This window comes from Cebus imitator, unplaced genomic scaffold (genome assembly GCF_001604975.1).
Source record: "Cebus imitator isolate Cc_AM_T3 unplaced genomic scaffold, Cebus_imitator-1.0 Scaffold158, whole genome shotgun sequence".
Lineage (NCBI taxonomy): Eukaryota > Metazoa > Chordata > Mammalia > Primates > Cebidae > Cebus > Cebus imitator.
The window spans coordinates 4,562,009-4,587,765 of NW_016107473.1; the positions used below are offsets into that span (position 1 = coordinate 4,562,009).

The window sequence follows — 25,757 nt, forward strand, 5'->3', positions numbered from 1 at the left end:
CAGGCTGGAGTGCAGCAGTGATGCAATCTCAGCTCACTGCAACTCTGCCTCCAGGGTCCTGGTTCAAGCAATTCTCCTGCCTTAGCCTCCAGAGTAGCTGGGATTACAGGCACGTGCCACCATGCCCAGCTAATTTTTGTAGTTTTTTTTTTTTTTTAGTAGAGTTGAGGTTTTAACCATGTTGGCCAGGCTGGTCTTGAACTCCTGACCTTATGATCTGCCTGCCTCAGCCTCCCAAACTGCTGGGATTGCAGGCATGAGCGAACGCGCCCGGTCTCAAAACAAGTTTTTTATAGAGACAGCGTTTCACTGTATTGTCCATGCTGGTAAGTCAGGTAATTTCTGTCACTCCAATTCACTGATTCTTTTCTCTTTCCCCTTCATTCTGCATTCAATAAGGCCTTTTATTTTGTTTTTTGTACTTTTTAGTTCAAAACCTCCACTTGGTTTTTTTTAAATTTTTTATTTCTTTGCTATTTTCTACTACTTTGCTTAGGCATTTTTTTCATTTGCTTCAAGCATGTTTATAATTGATGCTTTTTAAAAATGGCTGCTTTAAAATCTTTGTCAGATGATTCTAATATCTCTGTCCTCTTGTTGGCATGTATTGATTGTCAGTTTTCATTCAGTTTGAGTTCTTCCTAGTCCTTGGTTGGATGAGTGGTTTTTAATTGAAACCTGGGATCTTCATTTTGTTATGTCTGTTTTGTATTTAGACTTCTTTTGGCTGGCTTTTGACGCTGTTCCAGCAAAGCAGGGAGAGGGGTGGTGGACGCCACCTTGTTAGAGCTGTGTGGAAGTGGAAGTTCTCTACTCGGACTTTGTGGATACCTAAGGGTCAGGGAGCTTCTTGCACAGGGGAGAGTTTTGGGTCCTCACAGTCTCCACTGACACCACTGGGGTTGTGGGGTGGGGACTCATTACCAGCCATGGATGAAAGTCCTGTCTCCCTAGTTGGCCTTTCCTGACACTACTGTGGTAGAGGTGTAGAGGGAAGCTTGTTACAGCCTCACCAGGGAGAAAATCTAGGCTGTATACTAATAGTGAAGAGGGGTGTGGGTTGAGGCGGGGGTGAAATTTTCTGTATAGTATTTGGCTGGAGTTGAGCTGTTATTGTTAAAAAGTTTTCTGTTTGCAAGTCTGCCCTTTTCAGGTCCTCTGGCTAGAGAGAGCAGACTTCTGCAGGTTTTTGTTATTGTTGTTCTGTACCTGTTGCCATTTCTGCATTGCTGGAATTTTCAGCTCCAAGTCTGGGATATATGAAACAAAAAGGAACCCAGGGAACGTCTTACCATGTTTTTCCTCAGGTCCTGAGTCACTGGCTAGTCTGTCTTCTCTCCTCCTTTGAAAGCTTTCTGTTTTAAAATATATTTATATATAATTTTTCAGGTTTTTAGTTGTGCTTAGCTGGAGGCATTGGGAAAAATACATCTATTCCACTTTCCCAGAAGCTGGCTTTTTTTTCTTTTTTTTTTTTTTTTTTACTTTTTAGCATGGAATATTTTTCCATTTGTTTGTGTTTTTTTTTATTCTTTTTTTTTTAAGTTTTAGGATGCAGGTGGAGAATGTGGAGGTTTGTTACATAGGTAAACAGGGGCCATGGTGGTTTGCTGCACCTATCAACGCGTAACCTAGGTATTAAGCCCTGCATGTATTAGCTATTTGTCCTGATGCTCTCCCTCCCCTTGCTGCCTGCAGTGCACAAGCCCTGGTGTGTGATGTTCACCTCCCTGTGTTCATGTGTTCTCACTGTTCAGGTCCCACTTATGAGTGAGAATATGCGGGGTTTGGTTTTCTGTTCCTGCGTTAGTTTGCTGAGGATGATGGAAAAGCTGGCTTTTGTTTTATATGTTTTAGTTAAGCCTGTGTTTTAATACATTGGCATATTTACATATGAAGATTGTAGTATTTTGGGAATAATGAGCCACCATAGCATAGAAATATATTTTTTATTTTAGTATTGTTGAGGAAAGTAACATAGTATATAACAGGATTAGTACTTTTTGCTGGATTAAAGAAAATGCTGAAATGGCTTTTATTCTTAGAAAGCTTGTACAGTTGGGAATTTAATCAGGTACCTTCTGTATGAACTACATTGTACCTTGTTGTGAATACTTACATTAATTAATTATATGAAATGGCATGTAATGGGTTCCATTATTTTCATGGAAGTGTGTACTGACCAAGAAATAAAACTCGATCTCTGTATTGTTCAATGTGATCAGTGTAAGTTAGACTCAACAGGGTGTTTTACTCAGTTTCGGAATTCCAAGTTTGTTTCTGTAAGGAAATTCTTGTGGTTTGACTGGTACTCACAGGTATGCTTTGTTCTGTCCATCTGCATCTTCTGTGGTCAGATGTTTTATCTCCGAACTCTTTTAACTATGGAGTGTACCTTCTATGCAACTCTAGATTAATAAGGGAAAAGCCAAATCTGAAGCCAGGGATTCATCCAATTGGATTGACTAAGCAACGCATGGTGAAGAGGGGAGGGGCCTTTCTGCAGCTCTGGAAATCAAATGACATTGTATCTTATCATAATTTGCTCATTTCTTAGATACACAGATGCTACCAGCAAATTTGAATCTGTCATGAAAACAGAGCCAAGCATTGCTGAATATACAGTTCGTTCAAAGGAGAGGATTTGCCACTGCTTTTCTAAGGTAACAGTTGACTTGTTCCCAGAAATGTGAAAACCACGTATGGAATACCAACCATAAATCCTTTTCTCACATTTCGTTTTAGGACGAGAAGCCTGTTGAAGCTATTAGGGTATGTTCTGAAGTTTTACAGATGGAACCCGACAATGTGAATGCCCTGAAAGATCGAGCAGAGGCCTATTTGATAGAGGAAATGTACGATGAAGGTAAATCCTTAATCTGTGTTTTATTTTAGGCACATATACATATTCTCTCTATATATACTTGGTGTGTATAAAACATATATACAGAAAGCATACATATATGTTGTATGTCCCTAATATAAAATGGTCCTCTGTGACTCCAAGCTGTTTAGTAACATAGGATAGCTGCTACCCTATTTTGTTTAAGCCAAACGAAGTAACCAGAAATTCCTGCTAGATGTTGTGAGGACCTTGAATAAAAGCAGTGTCGTGTTTTTGGGAGATAACTAAGGCATATACAGTAATATACCGTTTTTGAAAAATAGAATCCATATATATGCTTATATATATATATATATATAGTTTTGTACCTTTTTTCATGTGTCACTGAGTTATGAACATTTAAATGAGACAGTTTTTAAAAAAACAAATGAGCCTTATAAACCCTTAGTGCAAATATTTTGTTTCAAATTTAGGTAAAGCATTTTAAATCAAAAACAGTAATTTTCTCTTACAGTTAAATGAAGAGTTTGAATGATAACATTTGGTTTGTGATACTCTTTTTAGGGTACAACTGGTCAATTTCTTTTTCCCTGCCTTCCTCAATTAGAAAAGAATCATACTCATAAGCAGTTTCCAGGGAATGATGACAACCTGGTCACTACTATTTGTGGGACATCTTGTGGGGCAGTAAGACCTTGAGGTCTCTGAAGAGGCTTGGAATGAATGCAGTCAAAATGATGTTTTAATATTCATAAGCATGCTTCAATAAGGCATGTAGTCCACATAGAAGATGCCTTTAGCAGACTTGTTCTCTTCTCTTTTGAGCTACTGTGCCTACTTGGTGAGATGGTTTTACTCTAGGATTTTGCATTCCAGTTAGTTTTTGGAACTCTTTATCAAAGGTACTTTTGTCATCTGTATGTAAACCCTAGCTCTGAGTGTGTAATTAGAGAAGCTACAAAAGAATATAAAGAGCTTAGCTGTTTAAAAAAAAAAAGGGCTAAATCTTGTAGAATGCTAACTATACAGCTAGTGCTCGACTTACGACCACGATTGGTTCTGACAGACCAGTCGTAACATGATTTGGTCGTAAGTTGAGTAGGCTATATGTACAGTACTGTGAAATGATGTTATAAAAATCTTTAAGTCATATTTTTTCATAATTTTCTTTCATTATTGTTATATATCATAATTTTCTTTGTTCATTTGATGCCATTTGTATCATCTCTACACCATTTTGTTTCTTATTTTTATATTCGTCAGGTTTAAGTAAAACACTGCATTTCCAGTAGTAAAGGTTGACCTGAATGCTTATTATGAAAGCATTCTTGTCAAATCTCATTTTTAAAAAGCCACCTTAACTTGTGATAAAGGCACAGCCTTGTGTAAAACTGTGGAATATTCACAGATCACTGAACCACAGTGGTCTATGGTTTGAAGTGAAAAACCACGGCACATGATGAGTTTTGAAAAGCAGAAGAGTATGAACTATGTTAAGTCTTAGGGTTAAAAAGGACTAGTTGCCAGGTATTTATTTATTATCATTGTAAATAGAAAAGTAAATCATCACAATTTTATGTGGCTTTCCATGGGATACAAATATGTAGCATTCATCATAAAAGATGTCATCTGGATATCTTGTTCAAATATAATTTAAACTTAGTATGTTCTAATATTGTTAAAGATATAGGGATATAAACCACTCACATTTTAGTAAGAAAGGCAAGAAAATGACTAATAATGATATGATATAGCATATATGATTATTGTCCCGCACTGTCCTACGCCCAGCTGGGCAACTCCGCCCAGACGCGGAGCAGTCGTGGCTAGCGATTGTGGTCGTAAAGTTGAATGGTTGTAAGTTGCATAGGTCGTTAAGTCGATCAATACCTGTAATTTGAAAGATGCTTTTGTAACTTGAATGTTAAACTGACTTGCTTTTTGGGAAACTTGATTGCTTAATTTTTGAAGAAAAAATGCCTAGTGCGAATTTAACATAATTCATTCGTTTCTGGGTTTTTAATTTTTTTAAATTTTTTTTGGAGACGGAACTTGCTCACGCTGTAGTATAGTGGCGCGATCTTGGCTCACTGTAACCTTCACCTCCCAGGCTCAAGCAATTCTTTTGCCTCAGCCTCCCGAGTAGCTGGGATTACAGGCTTGTGCCACCACTCCCGACTTATTTTTGTACTTTTAGTAGAGACGGGGTTTCATCATGTTGGCCAAGCTGGTCCCAAACTCCTGACCTCAGGTGATCTGCCTTCCTTGGCTTCCCCAAGTGCTGGGATTACAGGCGAGAGCCACCATGCCCCGCCCAATTGATCTGTCTTTGAAGTCTGTTGTTTCCTTGAAAAAATTATTTTGAATAGGAATTTATTAAAGAGTGAGAGAGAATGGTTGCCAGCTCTCTAAATTTGCAAAAGAAAGAAGAAACGAAAAGAGTCTGTATAACTGAAACTGCCAGGTATTACCTGACTTGTTTGGATTTGAATCAGAGGTTTAGTAAATGATGTAAATTAATAATAATCTTACTTAACTAAGCTAAATAACAGTATGTCTTTAGTTGAAATCTTGAGTTAGAAATATGCTTTCCATATTCCTCTGCTTCCTGGTTTTACCTTTTTAAAATAAGCAATTTAAAATGATGGCAGGTACATAATGAATAAAGAATAGGTTTAGGTTAGTGAAAAATGGAACATGGACATTTATTAATGTGGGGCTTAAGATAGAATTACCAGGAAACATATCAGGGTATTTCACTCACTAGAATGCAAGTAAAGTAAGACTGTTATTTGAGGTTGCCTCTGAGATCTTGAAAAATCAAGGGAAATGCTTCAGCTCTCTACATATCTCTGTTTTGATAGCTTTTGAGAGGAACAAACTGACATTGAAGTAATACTAAAATATTGGCAAAGTTTCTTTGAACATAGGGATAATTCAGGTGTCCTTATGAAATATCAGTGATATTTGCTAGGACTTACATTGTGTGAGGGCAGAGACCTGTGACTGTTTTATTAACTGATGCATTCCTGGTGCTTGTGCTGGCACTCATCTTTGCTGAATGAATGAAGATTATTTACTTATTTATTTACAATAAAGTCATAGTGAAGGGTATGGAATTTAGAATTAGTCTCGCCTTTGAGTCTGGCTGGCTTTGTGCAGTTATTCTGTCTTTTTTTCTTTCCTTTTTTGAGACGGAGTCTCACTCTGTAGCCCAGGCTGGAGTGCAATGGTACAATCTGGACTCACTGCAACCTCCGCCTCCCGGGTCTCAGTTCAAGCAATTCTCCTGCCTCAGCCTTCTGAGTAGCTGAGATTACTGGAACACACTACCATGCCCAGCTAATTTTTGTATTTTTAGTAGAGGTGGGGTTTCACCATGTTGGCCAGGCTGGTCTTGAACTCCTGACCTTCTGATCTGCCCAACTTGGCATCCCAAAGTGCTGGGATTACAGGCATGAGCCACCATGCCTGGCCAGTTATTCTATTTTTTATTTTTAATTGTGGTAAAATATACAATATAAAAGTTACCATCTTAACCATTTTTAAGCATATAATTTAGTAGAGTTAAATATGCTCATATTGCTGTGAACAAGACCTTCCAAACTTTTTCATCTTGCAAATTTGGTATCTGTACCCATTAAACAGCAGCTCCCCTTTACCTCTCCTTCAGCCCCTGGGAATCACTGTTCTACACTGTTCTGTCACTATGTATTTGACTATTCTAGATCTTCATATAATTGGAATCATATAGTATTTGTCTTGTTGTTCTCAGCATATTTCACTTAGCATAGTATCCTCAAGGTTCATCCATGTTGTAGCATGTGACAGGATTTCTTTTCCTTTTAAGGCTGAATAATATTCCATCGTATGGATATCCCACATTTTGTTTATTCATCCACTGATGAACATTTGTGCTGTTTTTGCCCTTTGGCTTTTGGAGTGGCATTGCTATGGATATGGGTATGCAAATATCTCCTTGAGGAACTGCTTTCAGTTCTTGTATATATACCTAGAAGTGGGATTGGAAAATCAAATGGTAGTTCTATTTTTAATTTTTTGAGGAACCTCCATACTGGTTTCTGTCATGGTTACACCATTTTACAATTCTACCAGCAGTGCATAAAGATTCTAATTCTTCCACATCCTCATCCACAGTTTTTTTTTGTTTTTTTTTTTTTGAGACAAAGTCTTGCCCTGTCACTCAGGCTGGAGTGCAGTGGTGCGATATTGGCCCACTGCAACCTGTGCCTCCTGGGTTCAGGTGATTCTCTCGTCTCAGCTTCCTGAGTAGCTGGGATTACAGATGTGTGCCTCCAAACCCTGCATATTTTTTTTGGTAGTTTTAGTAGAGATGGGTTTCACTATGTTGGTCAGGCCGGTCTCAAACTCCTGACCTCAAGTGATCCACTTGCCTCAGGCTCCCAAAGTGCTGGGATCACAGGTGCTCAGCTGGTCAACACTTGAGATTTTCTGTTTTTTTTTTGATAGTAGCCATCTTAATGGGTGTAAAGTGATAACTGGTTTTGGTTTTGATATGTATTTCCCTAATGATTAGTGATGTTGAGCATCTTTTCATATGCTTGTTTGCCATCTGTATGTTTTCTTTGGAGTATGCCGTTTATTTTTGCTATATGGTTTCAGTCAAGTCATTTGTTACTTCTTACTCCGCTTATCTGTAAAATAAAATAGGAATGAGAATAGTACTTACCTCCTAGAATTGTTGTGGCTATTAAGTAAGACGATGTTCAGAAAATGCTTAGCACTGTGCTGCTAGGAAACGTCTAAATCAGTGGTTTCCACTACACTTATTTTCAGGTTGTTTGGAACTTGCATTGACGTTTCTGTACAAACAGTATTGTGTGGGCTAGCTAGCTAGCTTCTTGAGCTAACCTGTGACCGACTGCTGCATGAACCCTATTTGATACAGCTGTTATTGTTACTAGTAATGTCCAGAAGTCTGTGAATAGGGCCAAGTAGGGTGCTTTCTCTGGATGAAGACTGGCCTGGGCAAAATTGTGAAAGAGGTAAAGTTTATCTTTTGATTCGCTAGGATGTTGTCCTGTTCGCAGATTCTTGTGCCTTCTTGCTTATCCTAGGACTCCACCTGGTCATACTACCTAGGCCCACCCTATCCCGCAGAAGTATTCCGTGTTCAAAATTCATACTGGCTGGGCAAAGTGGCTGACGCCTGTAATCCCAGCACTTTGGGAAGCCGAGGTGGGTGGATCACCTGAGGTAAGGAGTTCAAGACCAGCCTGGCCAACTTGTAGAAACCCCATCTCTACTAAAAATACAAAAGTTAACTGGGCATGGTGGCGTGCACCTGTAATTGCAGCTACTTGGGAGGCTGAGGCAGGAGAATCACTTGAACCTGAGAGGCAGAAGTTGCAGTGAGCCAAGATTGCACCACTGCCTTCCAGCCTGGGCAACAAAAGTGAAACTCCATCTCAAAAAAAAAATCATACCACCTCTGTGCATCAGCAGGCTTAGCCCCCAACTTTAAGATATTTGTTAAAAACACTGGTTGGTTTCTATTCCTTATGAGATAAGCATTTTTAACCTAAAGGAGTCCGAGTAGTGGAACTTCAAGCAGGTACTTAGGCCATCAGGTCAGGCAGCCTACAAGGGAGGTACTGGGGCAACAGGCCTGCCTCCTGGCTATGAAGGAGACCATTCCTTCTAGCAGATCACATTTCTCACGGGTGATGCTTTTTTTCAAGGTTGTCAACCAAGGGTTCCTGGCTTCTGTTTATGGGGAGGGGAAGGGCAAGAGATTGGTCTTTGTTGGAAGATGCTGATTGTATTTAGGATCATAACTAAATGTGACTTTATAAGTTGGAGGCTGCTTAGATATTGACATTCTTTATATACCATCATAATAACCACAGACACATGTAATCGGAAACTATAAAGCAGATGCTTCTGAAACTTTTAACTCTTGAAATAAGTGCATCTACCTTAGCTCAGCTAATTAGTGGGAAGCAGGTGGTTAGAATAAATGGCCAGTCCTTTGCAAAGACAATGAGTGGGAGATGGCATGTAGACTGATGAAAGCCTTTGGCTGTACATTTCCTGAACTGACTTTACAGTCATGCTTGCAGTTCTTATTCACACTCACACTTGCACTTTTATTCAACTCTTAGCCACAGCTGCAGAGTTCTCATTTCATTTGAAAAGTGTGTGGTTACAAGGAAAACTACATAGCTGCCTGCTAGGTTGGGATTAGCATATTTGCTGACCGTTATCAGTTGGGTAAAAGATTGTACTCCCTATGGTGCCAACTCTGTGAACCCATGAGCATAATATGTAGGTGAGGAAGTAGGAAACAGTTACAATAGTCAAGGAATATTATTCAGCAGAAAAAGACAAAAGACAGATTTCCAAATTATGAAAAACTTAGAGTTGGAAGTAAAAAAGTGCTAAGGAACAAAGATCAAGAAGTTCACTGCAGATGCATAGCTGGGACAGAAACTTAGAAGGCTGCGGAGGGGTCCTTTGCCTCTCCCAACAGTGACAAAACACATTTGACTTACGGCACAGGGTAGGTTTGGATAGGGGAAGTCAGTCAGATACGTTTTCATTTTGGCTTTTTGTTAATTGTCAAGACTGTAATTTCCTATGACTAATGATCTCAAGTAATGAAGAGGCTTCTTTAAGAGAGGGAAAAAAACCTTAAGATTTTCCATCATTTTAAATAGAAACAGACTTTATGAACGAAGGCCATTATTTGTGTGTGCCTACTCTAGTGCTTTGAATATAGTTGATGACATTTCTTAACTGTTGATAAAGTATAGCACAGGTTGGGTTTTTTTTTTTTTTATAGGATGGTTTTTGATGACAAATTTAGTTTTAGTTTTTTTTTTTTGAGACAAGGTATTGCTGTGTCACCCAGGCTGGAATGAAGTGGCACAATTATGATTCACTGCAGCCTTGACCTCGCAGGCTCAAGCGATCCTCCTATCTCAGCCTCCCAAGTGGCTAGGACTACAGGTGCATGCCAACACACCTGGCTGGTTTTTGTATTTTTTGTAGAGCTGGTGTTTTGCCATGCTGCCCAGGCTAGTCTTGAACTCCTGGGATCAAGTGATCTGCCCACCTTGGCCTCCCAGAGTGCTGGGACTACGAGTGTTAGTCACTGCACCTGGCCTTAGTTTCTTTATTCAGAATAAGGTTATTAATATTTTCTGTTTGATCTGTGTTAGTTTTTACAAGTTATATCTTTGAAGGAATGTTTCCATTTCTTGACATTGCTGAATTTTTTGGCACGAGGTTCATAATATTATTCTTCAATGTCTAAATGTCTAAAAGTATGTAAGATGATTCCTGCTGTTTCTAATATTAATAATTTGTATTTTCTTTTTTTTTCTGTTGATCATTGTAGACAGAGTTTGGTCAGTTTTTTTGGTCTTTTTAAGGAACCAACTTTGGGATTTGTTAATAATTTCTATGGTTTTTCTTTATTATTTAATTGATTTCTGCTCTTTAGTTCCTTAGACTTACTTTGGTTGTACTTTGTGCTGTTGCTAGCTTCTTAAGGTTGAATGTTCATTGATTTTAGGTCTTTCCTTTTTTAAATATAAGCATCTTAAGTTGCACCTTTCACATTTTGTTTTCATTATAACTTGTCTTGAAGTGTATTCTAATTTCCCTTCTGACTTCTGTGAGGCATGGATTATGTATATGTGTTCTAATTTTCAAATACTTGATGGTTTCCTAGGTACTTTATTATTTATTTTGATTTTAATTCCACTGTGGTCAGAGAACATACTAGGTGTGATTTCCTTCTTTTAAATTTGTTTAGGCTTGTTTTGTGGTCCAGCATGGTATCTAACTTGATTAATATTCTATGTACACTTGAAAAAAAGGTGTATTCTACAATTGTTGGGTGTGATATTTCTGTTAGTTTTTCCATCAGGTATGAGGGGAGAGTTAACATCTTTGATTATCTGTTGTGGAAATTGTGAACTCTCCTGTCTCTCTCTTTGATATTGTCAATATTTCCTTCATGCGTTTTGAAGCTCTGCTATTAGCAGCCTGTATACTTATGACTGTCAAGTGTTCTCCTGATGAATTTTTACGTTCATTGTTACTCAGTCTTCCTGTTATCACTGGCAGTACTCTTTCTTGAAGTTTTATATGATACTAATAGAATCATCTCTGCCTTCTTGATCTATTGCTTGCATGGTGTATCTGTCTTCATTTATTTACTTTCAGTGTCTTTGTGCCTTTATAAGTGTGTCTCTTGTAGACATCATATAGTTGGAACTTGCTGTTTTTATCAATTCTGATAATTATAATCTTTGTCCTTTGGAGTGTTTACTTGATCAGTATTGTGATTGCTGACAGGGTTGTATGTAGGTCTGCCATTTTACTATTGTTTTCTTTTTGTCCTTTTGCTTTTGAATTTTTTGTTCCTCTCTTTCTGTTGTCATTTAGATTATTTGAATATTTCTAGTATCCCTCCTGGAGTGCAGTGGTTATTCACAGGTGTGATTATAGTGCATTGTAGTCTTAAACTCCTGGCCTCACATAGTCTTCCTGCCGCAGCCTCCCAAGCAGTTGCGACTACAGGGGCCTGTTCTGCACCCAACTGTAACCACTTTTTAAATAACTTCTAGTATTAATGTAATAGTTTCTAATTATTAGTTACCACTATAATTGGAATTAAAATATGTCTTCCTCTAGTTCTTGATTTATCAAGTTTAGGCAGTTTCCCTTGTCTACCTGCTATAGAAGAGGAAGAACTGAGTCGACCTTACTAGTTCCTTCTGTTCTTTCTCACCTTCAATTTTAGTATTTAATCTTTTGATTATATTTACAGCTTTAATGTGATATAGATGTTATAATATACCCAAGTCTCCTTCTTGCTCTGTCACTTTTAGATAGCATCTCTTGATTGTATACTACTGATAATAAGGAAATTAGTTTATTTCCATCTTATCTTCCAACTACATGTTAAGTATGTGTTAGTATACTTTTATAATGTTTGTAGTATTTAGATTCTTACCTCTATAGTTGTGGATAGTCAGGAAATGAAAGCCATTTAGTAGACTAATATATTATGAATATATAGCTTCAGGATCAAGTCATGTGTTTGATCCTTAGAGAAGGAGATGTAATCATTTTACCAACCAGTGTCAGACACATGGAGTCACTTGTTCACAGATGGCCACACTTTTAGTATGCTTCTCATTTGGAGCAGGATTTTTTGGTAGCTTCACCCCAAGGTGGAGTTACTGTTTCTTTGCCAGAAGAAACCTATGCCTCTGTCTTACCAGGAACGTCTTGATATTTTAATGACAGTGTGTATGAATGAGATCTGCTCTCTGTGAAGATACTCTTTATGGGTTTGGTTTTTTTTTTTCTTTTTTTTTTTCTTTTCTCTGTGAAGATATTCTTTAGCCCTGTAACTCCTGGCTGTGCCTGGCCTGCTGCACATCTTTTGCCCAGAACTCCTTTCACTGTCTTTCTGGGTTTTTCTGTCTTCTTTTTAAAAATTTAGTCATGTCTTCATCTTTCTTGGATTCTTTTTTTATTTTGCTGAAAGTACATCCTCAAAATGTGGTATGAATGTGTCTGATGCCAGAAGGCAGTATTGCAGCTTCTCAGAAATTTGGAGGAAAAACAATATTTAACACAGACTTTTATGTATAGCAAACAATTAGAGTAAGGATTCAGTGCAATTGTTTAGAAGTTTTCCTTTTTCAGTGTTCTGGAGAACTGGAATCACCTGTGGTGTAAAAGTTTGGAAAAATCTCTGGAAAGACTGCTGCTTTACAGGAAGGTAGCTTAGTGACAGCTTTCCCTGTGAAAATGTTCTGTTTGGGCTTTGCTTTTTGAGCCAATGGTCTTTTTAACTTTTGGGTGGGACTGCTTTTTGTTCGTTTGTTCCCAGTTTGTTGTAGAGGTCTCGAGTGCCCTACGGGGCCCTCCACAGGCACATCTTTCGTTCTGCTTACAGCCTGGTTCTTGGACCTCGGTGGGGGTTAATGCTACAGCCAGCAGCTCCAAATATAGGGGCCAGAGCCTGCCCAGCCATCCCATAGTCATCTCATGGACTATCCTGATGGCTGCCTTATAGCTACTTCTGCTTGCCAAACTGAGGGTCCTCTGCCAAAAATAATGGCTTCCAGATCTGCTAGGACCTCTTATGGTGTGTGTGCACCGTGGTTCTCTCTACTTAGGTTTATTACTAATATGCTTCCATTTCCTATCTTCCAGAAATTTATCAAAGTTGCTGGTCTGCTGTTGTCCTCAGTACTGCTATGGTTATATTACTTTTCGTCATTTTGGTGGGAAGGAGCGCGGACAAATGTGTGTGCGTATGTCTCCCATCCGTAGCTGGTGATTTGCATTGGTCCTTAAGAATGTGAAGGGAATATATAGAAAAATGATTTGGGATAGATAAAATTTTTTAGATTCAGAGGTTAGAAAATGAATTGGCTAATATGTAGCATGGTATCCAGGGCAGACATGTGTCTGGCTTATTCTACTTTTCATAGCTGTTTAGTTACGGTGATGGGATCAACATTATTGGGTGTGTGTGTGTGTGTTTTAAAATACTTTAAGTTCTGGGATACATGTGCAGAACATGCAGGTTTGTTACATAGATATACATGTGCCATGGTGGTTTGCTGCACCCATCAACTCATCTACATTAGGTGTTTCTCCAGTGCTATCCCTCCCCTAGCTTCCCACCTGCTGATAGGCCTCAATGTGTGATGTTCCCCTGCCTGTGTCCATGTGTTCTCATTGTTCAACTCCCACTTAGGAGTGAGAACATGTGGTGTTTGGTTTTCTGTTCTTGTGTTAGTTTGCTGAGAATGATGGTTTCGAGCTTCATCCATGTCCCTGCAAAGGACATGAATTCATCCTTTTTTATGGCTGTGTATTCTATGGCGTATATGTGCCACATTTTCTTTATCTAGTCTATCATTGATGGGCAATTGGGTTGGTTCCAGGTCTTTGCTATTGTGAACAGTGCTGCAGTAAACATACATGTGCATGTGTCTTTGTAGTAGAGTGATTGATAGTCTTTGGGTATACACCCAGTAATAGGATTGCTGGGTCAAATAGTATTTCTAGTTCTAGATCCCTGAGGAATCACCACACTGTCTTCCACAATGGTTTAACTAATTTATACTTCCACCAGCAGTGTAAAAGCATTCCTTTTTCTCCACATCCTCTCCAGCATCTGTTGTTTCCTGACTTTTTAGTGATTGCCATTCTAACTGGCATGAGATGTTGTCTCATTGTCGCTTTGATTTGCATTTCTCTAATGAACAGTGATGATGAGCTTTTTTTATGTTTGTTGGCTGCATAATCTCTTCTTTTGAGAAGTGTCTGTTCATATCCTTCACCCACTTTTGGATGGGGTTGTTTTTTTCTTATAAATTCCTTGTATATTCTGGATATTAGCCCCTTGTCAGATGGATAGATTGCAAAAATTTTCTCCCATTCTGTAGGTTGCCTGTTCACTCTGATGATAGTTTCTTTTGCTGTGCAGAAGCTCTTTCGTTTATTAGATCCCATTTGTCAATTTTGGCTTTTGTTGCCATTCCTTTTGGTGTTTCAGTTATAAAATCTTTGCCCATGCCTATGTCCTGAATGGTATTGCCTAGGTTTTCTTCTAGGGTTTTTATGGTTTTAGGTCTTATGTTTAAATCTTTAATCCATCTTCATTTTTGTATAATGTGCAAGGAAGGCATCGAGTTTCACTTTTCTGCATGTGACTCGCCAGTTTTTCCAAACCCATTGCTTGTTTTTGTCTGTTGGGTGTTTTTTTTTTTTTTTTTTTTTTTTTTTTTTTTTTTTTTTTGTAATACAAGGAAAAATATGTTGAATTCTTTTTAAAGATTCTCTTAAGCGTGTGGAATGTGAGAAAATAGAATTTAAAATGGTTTTTCTAGTTATGTCAGTGGGGAGTCTTACGTCATCCATACTTTAGTTTCTAATGGTTATCTGCAGTTATGTGAATATAGGAAGCAACCTGTAATTTCACATTTTTGTCTTACATTAGGAAAAATGTGTTCACCTTAAATTCTAATACAATTATGATACAAAAGGCTGCTTTGGGGAGATAATCCGAACATGTAAAAATGAAAACATGTTTTAAACGTAGAGTCTGCGCAAGTAGCAAAATTGTTTTTATTGAAACATTTTCCTATTGTATTCCTTCAAGGTATATTTCCTTATTAAGCTGTGTGTCATGCTGTGGGTGTTAATTGTAAAGTTAAACCTTACTAATATTTATGATGGTTGTTTTTATACTAAATTGGGAGAAGTTTTTGATGTGCCTGGGGGTTGGGCCACAGTAACATTTAATGTTGATGCACTGATGTGAGAACTCACTGTTAAGATAAAAGATCGAAGGGTCCCCCTCCCACCACCACAGGGCCAAAGGTGGTGGCGGTTCGTTTTTCTATGCAGTGTAGCCTGTCTAAATTTGTTTGTCTTGTTGTAGAACTTTTTCCTTAGTTCAGCTAAAGACTGGTTCCTTGTCACATAGCCACGAAAAATTAGGCTCACAGACAGTTTGAGGAGGTAAGGATTTATCAGGTGAAAAGAAAGAGTGGGAAATGGAGCCTCTCGCGGCCAGAGTCCCTGCTAGTGTGCTTCCCACCTCACAGATTGAATCCCAGGTTCCACGCAGTAAGAGGAGGGGCCCGGCTCCTCCCCACTGCCAAGGGCCGCAGGAACTTCCTGAGGCTCCACCCCAGTGCACGGGCCTGTTGGAGTTTTTCCAGGCACCCCTTTGCAGCATTTGGCTGTCTCAGTCTTACTCTAATATCTTTCTCATTTTAATCTGTCCAAAGTGCCTTACATTTCCTCCATGTTTAGCTTTTGCCAAGATGAGTGTTCAGATGTCTTTTCTCCCAGTGAAATGCATTTTCATAAAAACTAGAGTTTGAACCCAGCAATCTATTATTAGAATTATCTATCCAGGGAGAACATTGAGAAAAATTTGAGTGGGGGCTTCCCTAGACTATCCCCAGATTTGGTGATCTGGCAAGAAGACACACAGAACTCAGCATACAGTTGTACTCAGGGTTCTCATTCCAGTGAAAAGGCGAAGTCAGCACAGGGAAAAGGTGCAAGACGGAAAATCTGGAGGAAAGCAGGCAGAAGATTGCAGGACTCCTCTCCCTGTGATGTCACAAAGGACAAGCTTACTTTTCCCAGCACTGAGAAACTCTACAAAGTATGAAATGTTGTCTATCAGGGAAGCTCATTAGAGACATTGCACCCAGAGTTTTTGTTGGGGCCTAGTCACTAGATACCTTCTGCCTGGCCTGCACCAAAATTCAAGACCCCAGAAGGAAAGATGTTTAGCATAATCTATATTTTTCATAGAAACAGTTTAGGCATGAGTCATTCTTAGCATGGAATGTTGGGAACACTCCTGAAATCCGGCTTCCCAGCCATCAGCAGTAAGCCAGCCTTGTCAGCAGGCTTTTGTAAGGATAGCAGTCTCAGGCCTGCTGCGTTGACTCTCTTCTCCATGATCTTAGATACCCAGGTGCCTTGTATTTTCTAACTATTTAAAATGCTGTGTATTAGCTGGGCGTGGTGGTACGTGCATTAGTCCCAGCTACTTCATGGGCCTGAGACAGAAGTATGGCTTGTGCCTGGGAGGTTGAGGCTGTAGTGAGCCGAAGTGATAGAGATCCTGTCTCTTAAAAATTAAAAAAACAAAAAACGACAACAAAAAAAGCACAAATAAAATGAAAGATGCAATGTGGATAGTCACCAGACTCCCTATACTGGGACTGTATGTGTTTTGCATTTTGATTGACACTTAGGTTTGTAGTAGTAGTAAGGCCTGTGGGTTACTCAGTCATTTGGATTGTGGACAGTTCCTTCTGTTCCCTTTCCTTCTATAAATTTTTTTTTCTAGCTTCCCATTGGCCAAACCCACCTCCTGCTCCCTTTCTAAACATCTAATTCTTTTGCACTGTTGTCAATCCATACCTGACCAGGACATTTTATCACTATCTTTCTTTCCTGTGTAACAATCACTTCAGTCTTAGTGGTGGTAAAATTGCTCTGGATAAATTGCTGATATTAACATATTTACCCCGAGGGTATGGGGAGATAATGCAGGAGGGTGGGCAGGAAAACAGCAGTACATTTTGTTGAATGAGAATAATAAACTACCAAAACTCAGTCTTATGCCTTTTAAACTTTTTTGCCTTTTTTGAGATGGGAGTCTCACTCTGTTACCCAGGCTGGAGTGCAACTTCCGCCCCCTGGGTTCAAGCGATTCTCCTGCCTCAGCTTCTGGAGTAGCTGGGACTACAGGCATGTGCCACCATGCCTGGCTAATATTTTTTTGTTTTTGTTTTCAGTAGAGACAGGTTTTGCTATGTTGGCCAGGCTGGTCTTGAACTCCTGACCTCGTGATCCGCCCACCTCAGCCTCTCAAAATGCTGGGATTACAGGCACAAGCCCCTGCACCCAGCCTCTTTTAAATATATATATTTTTAATCAAAGTTACTAAGGGGATGTCATTTAAGGTTTTTGGCAATAATGGCCAAAGAGTGAAAGGGTTGGGGGATGATAACTTTAGCATCAATTTTACAGGATAAGCAAAGGCAACAAATGATAATTTGCCTTAACAATATTATCTTAAACATATTTTGACAGCTATTCAGGATTATGAAACTGCACAGGAACACAATGAAAATGATCAGCAGATTCGAGAAGGTCTAGAGAAAGCACAAAGATTATTGAAACAGTCGCAGAAACGAGATTATTATAAAATCTTGGGAGTAAAAAGGTGAATTATTAATTTAAAATTTACTTTGCTATTTTTAATCAACTGTTTCAAAGGTAATCATTGCTTTTTTTCCCTCTGATTCATTTTGTTATGTAATTTCAGTCATATGGATTAAACCCTAACAATCTTAACATTACAGAGCTATTCTGAGTGTGTTATAGGCAAGTTTCTTTGATAGACACCAATAATGCAACAACAGAGAATTAGTAGTTGGCGACAGAGATATGACACTGTAGCATGAATGGGTCCCAGGCCTAGATTTTTTAAGAAGGGTAAAGGGGTAGGAGTGAGCTTTCTTTTGGTGGGGATGGAGGAGGAGAGGGAATGGGGAAAGAAAAAGCCTCCTCTAGGCCTAAATATAAAGTAGTGCTTTCAGAATTAAGTCTGAAATTAAGATTTACCTTATATAAAAGTACATATTAAGTAAATGATATACTTCCCCATAGTTAGCTAAGTGTAACAGCAATCTTTCAATCAAAATTTGGGATATTTGTGTTTACTATTAAGTAAGCTAATGTAGAAACATAATTGAAAGTGAGGTTCAGAGTCAAATAATCTTTTTAATGCCGAGAATTGAATTATGGTAGCTTGTAAATTCAGAAAGTTAAACAATTCATTGATGTACCTTTTTTAAAAAAGGGAAAATTCTAAAGATCAGGAGTGATTTATTCCTAGTAATCTTAGTGAGCGAGTACTCAAGCCTGATGTCAGCTTTAATGATCATCGAGAACTGTGTGTGCAGATCCTTGGCCTATGAGACCATTGGAACTATTTTACAAAACCAGTTTGTTTATTGGCAGTAGGATCTTAATCAATTCTGATTCTTATGATAGTATGTTAGACTCGTCTCGACTAATGATTATTTTCTTACCACCCCTCAGAAATGCCAAAAAGCAAGAAATCATTAAAGCATACCGAAAATTGGCACTGCAGTGGCACCCAGATAACTTCCAGAATGAAGAAGAAAAGAAAAAAGCTGAGAAAAAGTTCATTGATATAGCAGCTGCTAAAGAAGTCCTCTCTGATCCAGGTATTATTGGCCTTTATCCCTTTCACTCATCCTAGAGGTGGTGTTAGAAGTGAGGGTGGAGCGGTGATCGGTTCCCCATGTGGCGCTGTATAGGCAGTGACTGGTCCTGAACCCAGTTCCAGAATTGTAGTTTTATGCCTGCCCTTATCCAGCCCTCTTATGCTGGGGAGCCCCTCATTGCAGGGTACGGTGGAAAGACCATCAAACGTGGAATCAGAGGGCTTGAGTTTGAATCTTTTTTCTACTCAAACAACTTCTCAGAACTTTTTGGTCTCAGTTTTTTCAACATGGAGGATAACAGTATCTCAGGTTCCTTCTAACCTCAGAGGTCAACGATGAATTCTCTCTACCAAGCTCACAGGAGCTGGATGAGGAAACCAGCTTGCCAGGCTGGATTGCACAGGGTAGAAGAGCAGATGTCTAGCCTAGGGCCTGCTTCACCCCATGTGTGTTCACCAGGAATCTTGGCCTAAATCAAATGATTGTTAGATTTACTGGTTTACGTGTGTGTTCTTTTTCTAAATATTTGCTTTTTGTAGAAGTGGGGTCTCGTTATGTTGTCCAGGCTGGTCTTTAACTCCTAGGCTCAAGTGATCTTCCCAACTCAGCCTCCCAAAGTTCTGAGATTACAGGTGTGAGCCTCTGCACCTGGCCACATGTATTCTTTTGCCATACAATAATATGGCCTGGAAATTTCATAACAGGGAGACAGGCTAAGCATTGAGGTAATATTGGACAATGCTTTGCTGTTGCCAGAGGGAATTTCATGTTAAGCTGACACTTACCGCTTTTTTGTGGCATTCCATGTCAGTGGGAGCAGAAGCTGTGATCTGAGCCAGACAAATGAAACAAAGAGACGAAAATGTTATGTTTATTTGTCAAATCTTTTTCTTGAGCACCTACTTATGGAATGGAATTGAAGGTAAATAATCCTTTATTTTCAAGTAATTTATAATCCAGGAAAGGAGACGGAAATGTACTTCCCTTATCAAATAGTGTAGGATACATACTGTCCTGTTACTTAGCAAATATTGAGTGCCTACAACCTGCCTTGAGCAGTTCAATCCTCTTAGTTTGTGCAGTGCACAGGTGTAGTAGTGTATCAGAGTGGGAGTCAGGATCTTCTTATGGGATGGGGACTCTTGGTCTAAGCTTTAAGGTAGCAGGGAGCTAACCAAGGGGATGGGTGTCCCTGCACAGAGACATGCATTTAGGAAAGAGCTGCAGGTCCTTTTACTTAGCTCCTGTTCTTATGTTCAGGATGAACTCTCTTTTCTTTTAAAGACTTTAAAGTTTTTCTACTGTACATATATCAAAACACATGTATCATTATCACCCCCATCACTATGCAGAGTTTACCACTATTCTAAGAAGTGCTAACACCCTAGATGGATTTTGCCTGTGAGATATCAAAGATATGGGGCCTGAGTCTAAGTGCATTAGCTTTTATAAAACAAAGCTGAGTTTCAGATCAACTATAATACCTGCTTAGTTATTAACCCTCAGCATAAGAACCCTCCATTTTACTGGTGGGTTTCCTCCTCCTCATTTGTGGCTTCAGATTAACCTCCCAGAATGAAATAAACTGGCTTTTCTGTAAGTATCTTTGAATGCCTAAAGGACAAGTTTCTGTGAGACAGCAAAGTGGGTCTTGTGGTTATTTTTATATTTACATTTTTTCTGCATTCTCTATTTTCTATTTATCAAAAAAACCTAGCTATATGCTGAGTATTTTTTTAAGTTCAGTGGTACATGTGCAGGTTTGTTACATAGGTAAATGTGCATTATGGGGGTTTATTGTACAGATTTTTTAACACCCAGGTATTAAGTTTAATACCCATTAGTTGTTTTTCCTGATCCGTTCCTACTTACAAGTGAGAACATGTGGTATTTGTTTTTCTGTTCCTGCATTAGTTTGCTAAGGATAATGGCTCCAGCTCCATCCATGTCCCTGCAAAGGACATGGCCTTGTTCTTTTTTTATGGGTGCATAGTATTCCACTGTGTATATGTACCACATTTTCTTTAGTCTACTGACAGGCGTTTAGGTTGATTCCATGTCTTTGCTGTTGTGAATAGAGGTGCAGTAAACAGACATGTGCATGTGTCTTTATAATAGAACAATTTATATTCTTTTGGGTGCATACCTAGTGATGGGATTGCTGGGTTGAATGGTATTTCAGTCTTGAAGGAATTGCCACACCGTCTTCCACAATGGCTGAATGAATTTACACTTCCACCAATAGTATATAAGCATTCCTTTTTCTACACAACCTTGCCAGCATCTGTTGTTGTTGTTGTTGTTGGTTTTTTTGACTTTCTGATTTGCATTTCTCTAATGATTAGTGATGTTGAGCTTTTTTTCCTATGATTGTTGGCTGCATGTATGTCTTCTCTTGAGAAGTGTCTGTTCATGTCCTTTGCTCACTTTTTAATGGGGTTGGTTTTTTCTTATAAATTTGTTTAAGTTCCTTGTAGAACTTTGTCAGCTGCATAGTTTGCAAAATTTTTCTCCCTTTCTGTAGGTTGTGTTTACTCTGCTGATGGTTTCTTTTGCTTTGCAGAAGTTCTTTAGTTTAATTACATCCCATAATTTTTGCTTTTGTTGCAGTTTAAGGATGGAAACGCCAAGAGCAATCTTTGCCCATATGTTCTGACTACTCTTTGCCTTGGTTGTCTTCCAGGGTTTTTCTAATGGCTCTGAGGACATGAGCTCTTTCTTCCTATCCCTGCAGTATTCCTCTCTGTTGTCTTCTCCCATGTGTCTGCATTGGTCTTTTTCTGCTTAGGGCTCAGAGGCCCCGCCATTGGGGCACCAATTGCCTGGGAGGGAAAAGTGAGCCTCCTGGAGTTGTATGTTGTGGAGGCCCCTCTCCCCTCATGTCTGAGGAGCCTTAGTGCTGTTTGGATTAAACAGGCTCTATGGTGCCCATTAGGTACTTGATGAAGTCATTGCTTTATAGACTATTTTGGGGATTAGGGTGGTGATCTGGCTGTTTCATTAGAAGACCAGACTTTTGGAAGTTTCTTTCTCTCAAATTACTTTTTTCTAAGTAATTTCATTGGGTAGTTACCAAGCTTGGGTAGCTTCTTCTGGGGTGAGATTTGGGGGTGTGAATTTCAGTGAATACCTATTTTCAACCCTGAACCTCACCCTTTTTGTGGCGAATTTCTACAGTCTGTTTCTTCTGGGTGGGAATGGGAGAGCCTGGATTTGAATGTCAGGCAAGACTCTTGATAACTGAAAAGTATGTAGCCCCTCAAACCCACCCATCCTCCTCTGCCCAGAAAAAATACTCCCCGTGCCACTGTACCTTAGTTATTACCTGGTTCTTAATTTGCTGATTTCTTTCTAGAAATGAGGAAGAAGTTTGACGACGGAGAAGATCCCCTGGATGCAGAGAGCCAGCAAGGAGGCGGCGGCAACCCTTTCCACAGAAGCTGGAACTCATGGCAAGGGTTCAATCCCTTCAGCTCAGGCGGACCATTTAGATTTAAATTCCACTTCAATTAAACCAACTGTTTTTCTGCTCTTCTTCCTTAATTTTTTAAAAGATTAAAAACAAACAAATCTTGTTTCGGGACCCTAATGAAAAGAAAATTCAAATATCTTTCAGTTTGTCCATGACCAAAGAGTTGCTTTAATAGGAAAAAATCTGTTCTTATCCCTGTTAGATTTATGGTTAATGGGTTTGCAGTGGGCAGGGAGGCAAGGAATGGTTCTGTTTCTGACAAAGCAGCCTGCATACATTTTATGCTGCCTGGAGGAAGTGGTCTGAGGCGGGTTCACCTGTGGAAGTGCCCAGGTATTCTGTGTTTTTCTACACTGGAGCTGAGATTCTTCTCCTCTTCACAGCCTTGCAGAGTAAGTCAGTGCTTACAAGTGTAGTTATGCGTCCGTATTCTTAAAGAGAATATGAACATTTTGAGCTGTACATTCTTAGGGACAACTGTGCTTCGATGTGGTCAATCTAGTCACTTGCGAGTGGGAAATCTTTAGTATGCACGTCTTTATACCTCTCTGGTCTGTCAACATGGTTGTCACTGAAGGAGGAGCAAGAGACCATCTTTTAGGAATCGTGCCACCAAATGATAATATATCCAGGTTTAGACTTTGGATTAATGTTAAATGTACATTTTTTTTTTTTGATTCAATACCTGCAGAAGAATACTGAAACTTGAATTTATGACTATCTATGAACCCTTTTAATATTAAACAGAACAAATTAAAGCTATAGGTAAAGCAGGTTCAAATAAAATAGTGGTAGTATTTAAAATATTGCTCAAGTGCAGATTGAAATACTTTTTCAAGAACTGAAGTTCTGAGTTTTTATAGAGAATTTCGTGTAACAGGATTGGCTTAGAAACGTAAAGTTTCTTGGTCAACATAAACACAGAATGCGATTCCCACTTTTAAGTAAAGACAGTGGGGCAGCTTCTTTCTCCTTCTTTTATATCAAACCTTGACCTTATTTTAAAGTGCTGTGGTCCCCCATGTGGACCTGTCTGGTGGTATGTGGTAAGCAGCAGACCTGCCCTCCTACCAGATCTTGATGCCTCTAGATGTTCTCCTGCCTACAAGAAAATACAGGCCTGCAAGTTTAGTCAGGTCTGTCTGTATTTTCACTATTGTTTCATTTAATAAAATGGCATCTCCTCTTGAGATATTCTTCTTACCTTTTAAGAAGATAACTATTTGAGAAATGAACTAGTCTGTCTTTGTATACTGAATACTTCTTCCCTAAAAAATGTTACTTTAATCAAGAATACTGAATATTTGTGGAATTATTGATGCTGCATTTGAAAGCTGAGGGAATTACTTTAGATAGGAATTCTCACCTTGAAATCAGGCATTTTAATTCACTGTGGGAGGCATCCTGACCATGGACATACATAACAGCAGAGCACAAATTATATTTCGTCTGTAGTCATATCCTGAAACATATGTGGACAAAATTTTTAAGTGAGAGAAACCACGTAGTTAAATTGAGGAAAACACTTAAGTGCTTTCTGCATCTATTTTGGAGTCTATTTCTTTACCAACTAACAATGCATTTGGAAAACTAGGAACTCCTTGCAGCTTTCATTTTGCTTTAATGCTTCAGTTTAAGCCAGTATAAAAATAATTTCCAAGGTGTTTCTGTCTATTCTTTAACTGATCTCACTACTGGCTATATTAGCAATATCTTTTTCAATCTGGCTCCTTTTGTATATGATATCACTGTGACCTCTGAAATTTAGTGATGGCTTTTACCTACTTTGAATAAGAATTTTCACATAAAATCAGAAGAAAAGGAAATAAATCACTTGCCCTTCCACTTGGAGAGCATGACAGCTGCCAACAGCAAGGGGTCCAGGGCCGCATAGGAGATGTGTCCACGGCCGGGCTGCCTCCCACCTGCTGCCCAGAGGCTTATTTGCATTTTCATTTTTCTCCACTTGTAACAACCATAGTTTCAGCTCCTAAATTCTTATCATGGATTTAACTTAGTTATCATAACTGATGTGCAGATTTACTTGCCTGTTTTCAGTGAAGAGAGAGCAGCAGCTCTGGTGCCACATGCCAGCGCCATGGAAGGAAATGAATTCTCTGCAATGTGTTGTTTCGCTGATTCATGAAGAAAGTAACAACCGTCGAGTTCTAGTCTTGACAGGCATCGGCAATTTTCTCTCCCAAATGGAAAGACGGTCACTGCTCGCTTCCCTTAAAGTGTGACTGAGAAAAAGCCTGGATGTGTAAAGAGATAATCATTCCCCCTGCCTGTCTGGCATAGGGTGTCATGATGCATTGTAAAACCGTACTACTGAAAAGGCATTTTCCTTTTTTGAAGAGGGCTACTTTTATTTTCCCTTGGGGACTGCAGGTGCCAGGTAACCTTTATGGCTCTTTCAGGAAAAGTCAAATCAGAGAGTGAGGTACCCTAGCTTTAGTGTTGTTAGTCTGCTCCTACCTTCTTTCCTTTTTGGTGAGCTCCATGAGTGGAGTTATCAGTGGTCTGTACTTTGTGGGTATTTTGCCCAGCACGAAGTATTAGACATCAGTCTAGAAGCATTGTGAAAAAGTTCCAAAAAGGAGAGGATTAAATTTAATTGATTCCTCAGTTCTGAACGTTTGTGCTTTCTTACCATATTGAATAGATGAAAACTTGAAAAAAATTTTGATAGTTGACTAATGGGAATTGGATGTAACATACTACTAATTCTACAGTGTCTCTCTTTAGTCAGTATTAAAAATCCTTTTTAAAGTATTGGTATGAAAACAGATTTGTGTTGCCCTGATATTGGAATTTTAAAACTACCCACAGTTTAAGGGAAAAACATAACTGGGTAAAAAAGGCAGCCAATAAAACCACAATTTGAAATTAATACCATTTTCTATTCACAATGGATGATGAAAAATTTTACCTTTAAAGGCATGTAATGGGTCAGAAGTTGTAACATTTACCATGAAAAAATGACATAAGATATATAAGTTAAAAATGGCTCCTTGGTGAGGTCTGTCTGGGAGCCGACTGCCTTACAGATACAGGGTACTGGTAATGGGTCTTGCCAAGTTTTCAGCAATGGTATAACCTAGAGAAGTTCATGCAACTTTGTTGAATGTAGTTGACTTTTCAGATTTGTAAAAGAAGGTAGAAGGCAAATGTTAATTTGCCAACAACTAATATCCTTTTCTAAATCAGATCATTCCTTTGTTTGTGTTAAGTTTATCCTGTAATTTCAAATGACGTTAAAAGGTGGGATTATTTGGGGTTTTTTGTTTACAGATGATCTCATTTGCTGAATGATTTAAGAGTAAAATTAGCCACTGCGTGGCTTTGTGTATAGTGACTGGTTTTGTTGGACTCATCTGTGGCTGAAACACTTCCCTGCAGTGGAAAGCCGAGCAAGGAGGAGGTAAACATTGGAGATGTTTGTTAAAATATTACTCTTACCATGAATGAGAAAAGACTAAGTAACTTAATCCATCTCAATTTAGTGTTTTAATAAAAAAAGAACCTAATATTTGAAATGGGTCTCAGACATGTCTACAAATATGGGTACTATTTTTATGCCCGTGTATTTTCACATTTAATAAAAATATTTATGGTCATATCAGTA

The 25,757-nt window shown here is 38.8% G+C and overlaps 1 protein-coding gene across 1 annotated transcript in view; it reads left to right on the forward strand.

Moving 5' to 3' along the window:
• The window catches only part of DNAJC3 (DnaJ heat shock protein family (Hsp40) member C3), a 90,127-nt gene extending 64,370 nt beyond the window's left edge, over positions 1-25,757 (forward strand). Inside the window, exons 8-12 of the mRNA XM_017543574.2 lie at positions 2,558-2,663; positions 2,746-2,866; positions 17,495-17,627; positions 18,509-18,657; positions 22,013-25,757. Coding sequence (XP_017399063.1) covers positions 2,558-2,663; positions 2,746-2,866; positions 17,495-17,627; positions 18,509-18,657; positions 22,013-22,170 — 667 coding nt within the window. The 3' untranslated portion in view covers positions 22,171-25,757. The remainder of the gene's footprint in view (positions 1-2,557; positions 2,664-2,745; positions 2,867-17,494; positions 17,628-18,508; positions 18,658-22,012) is intronic.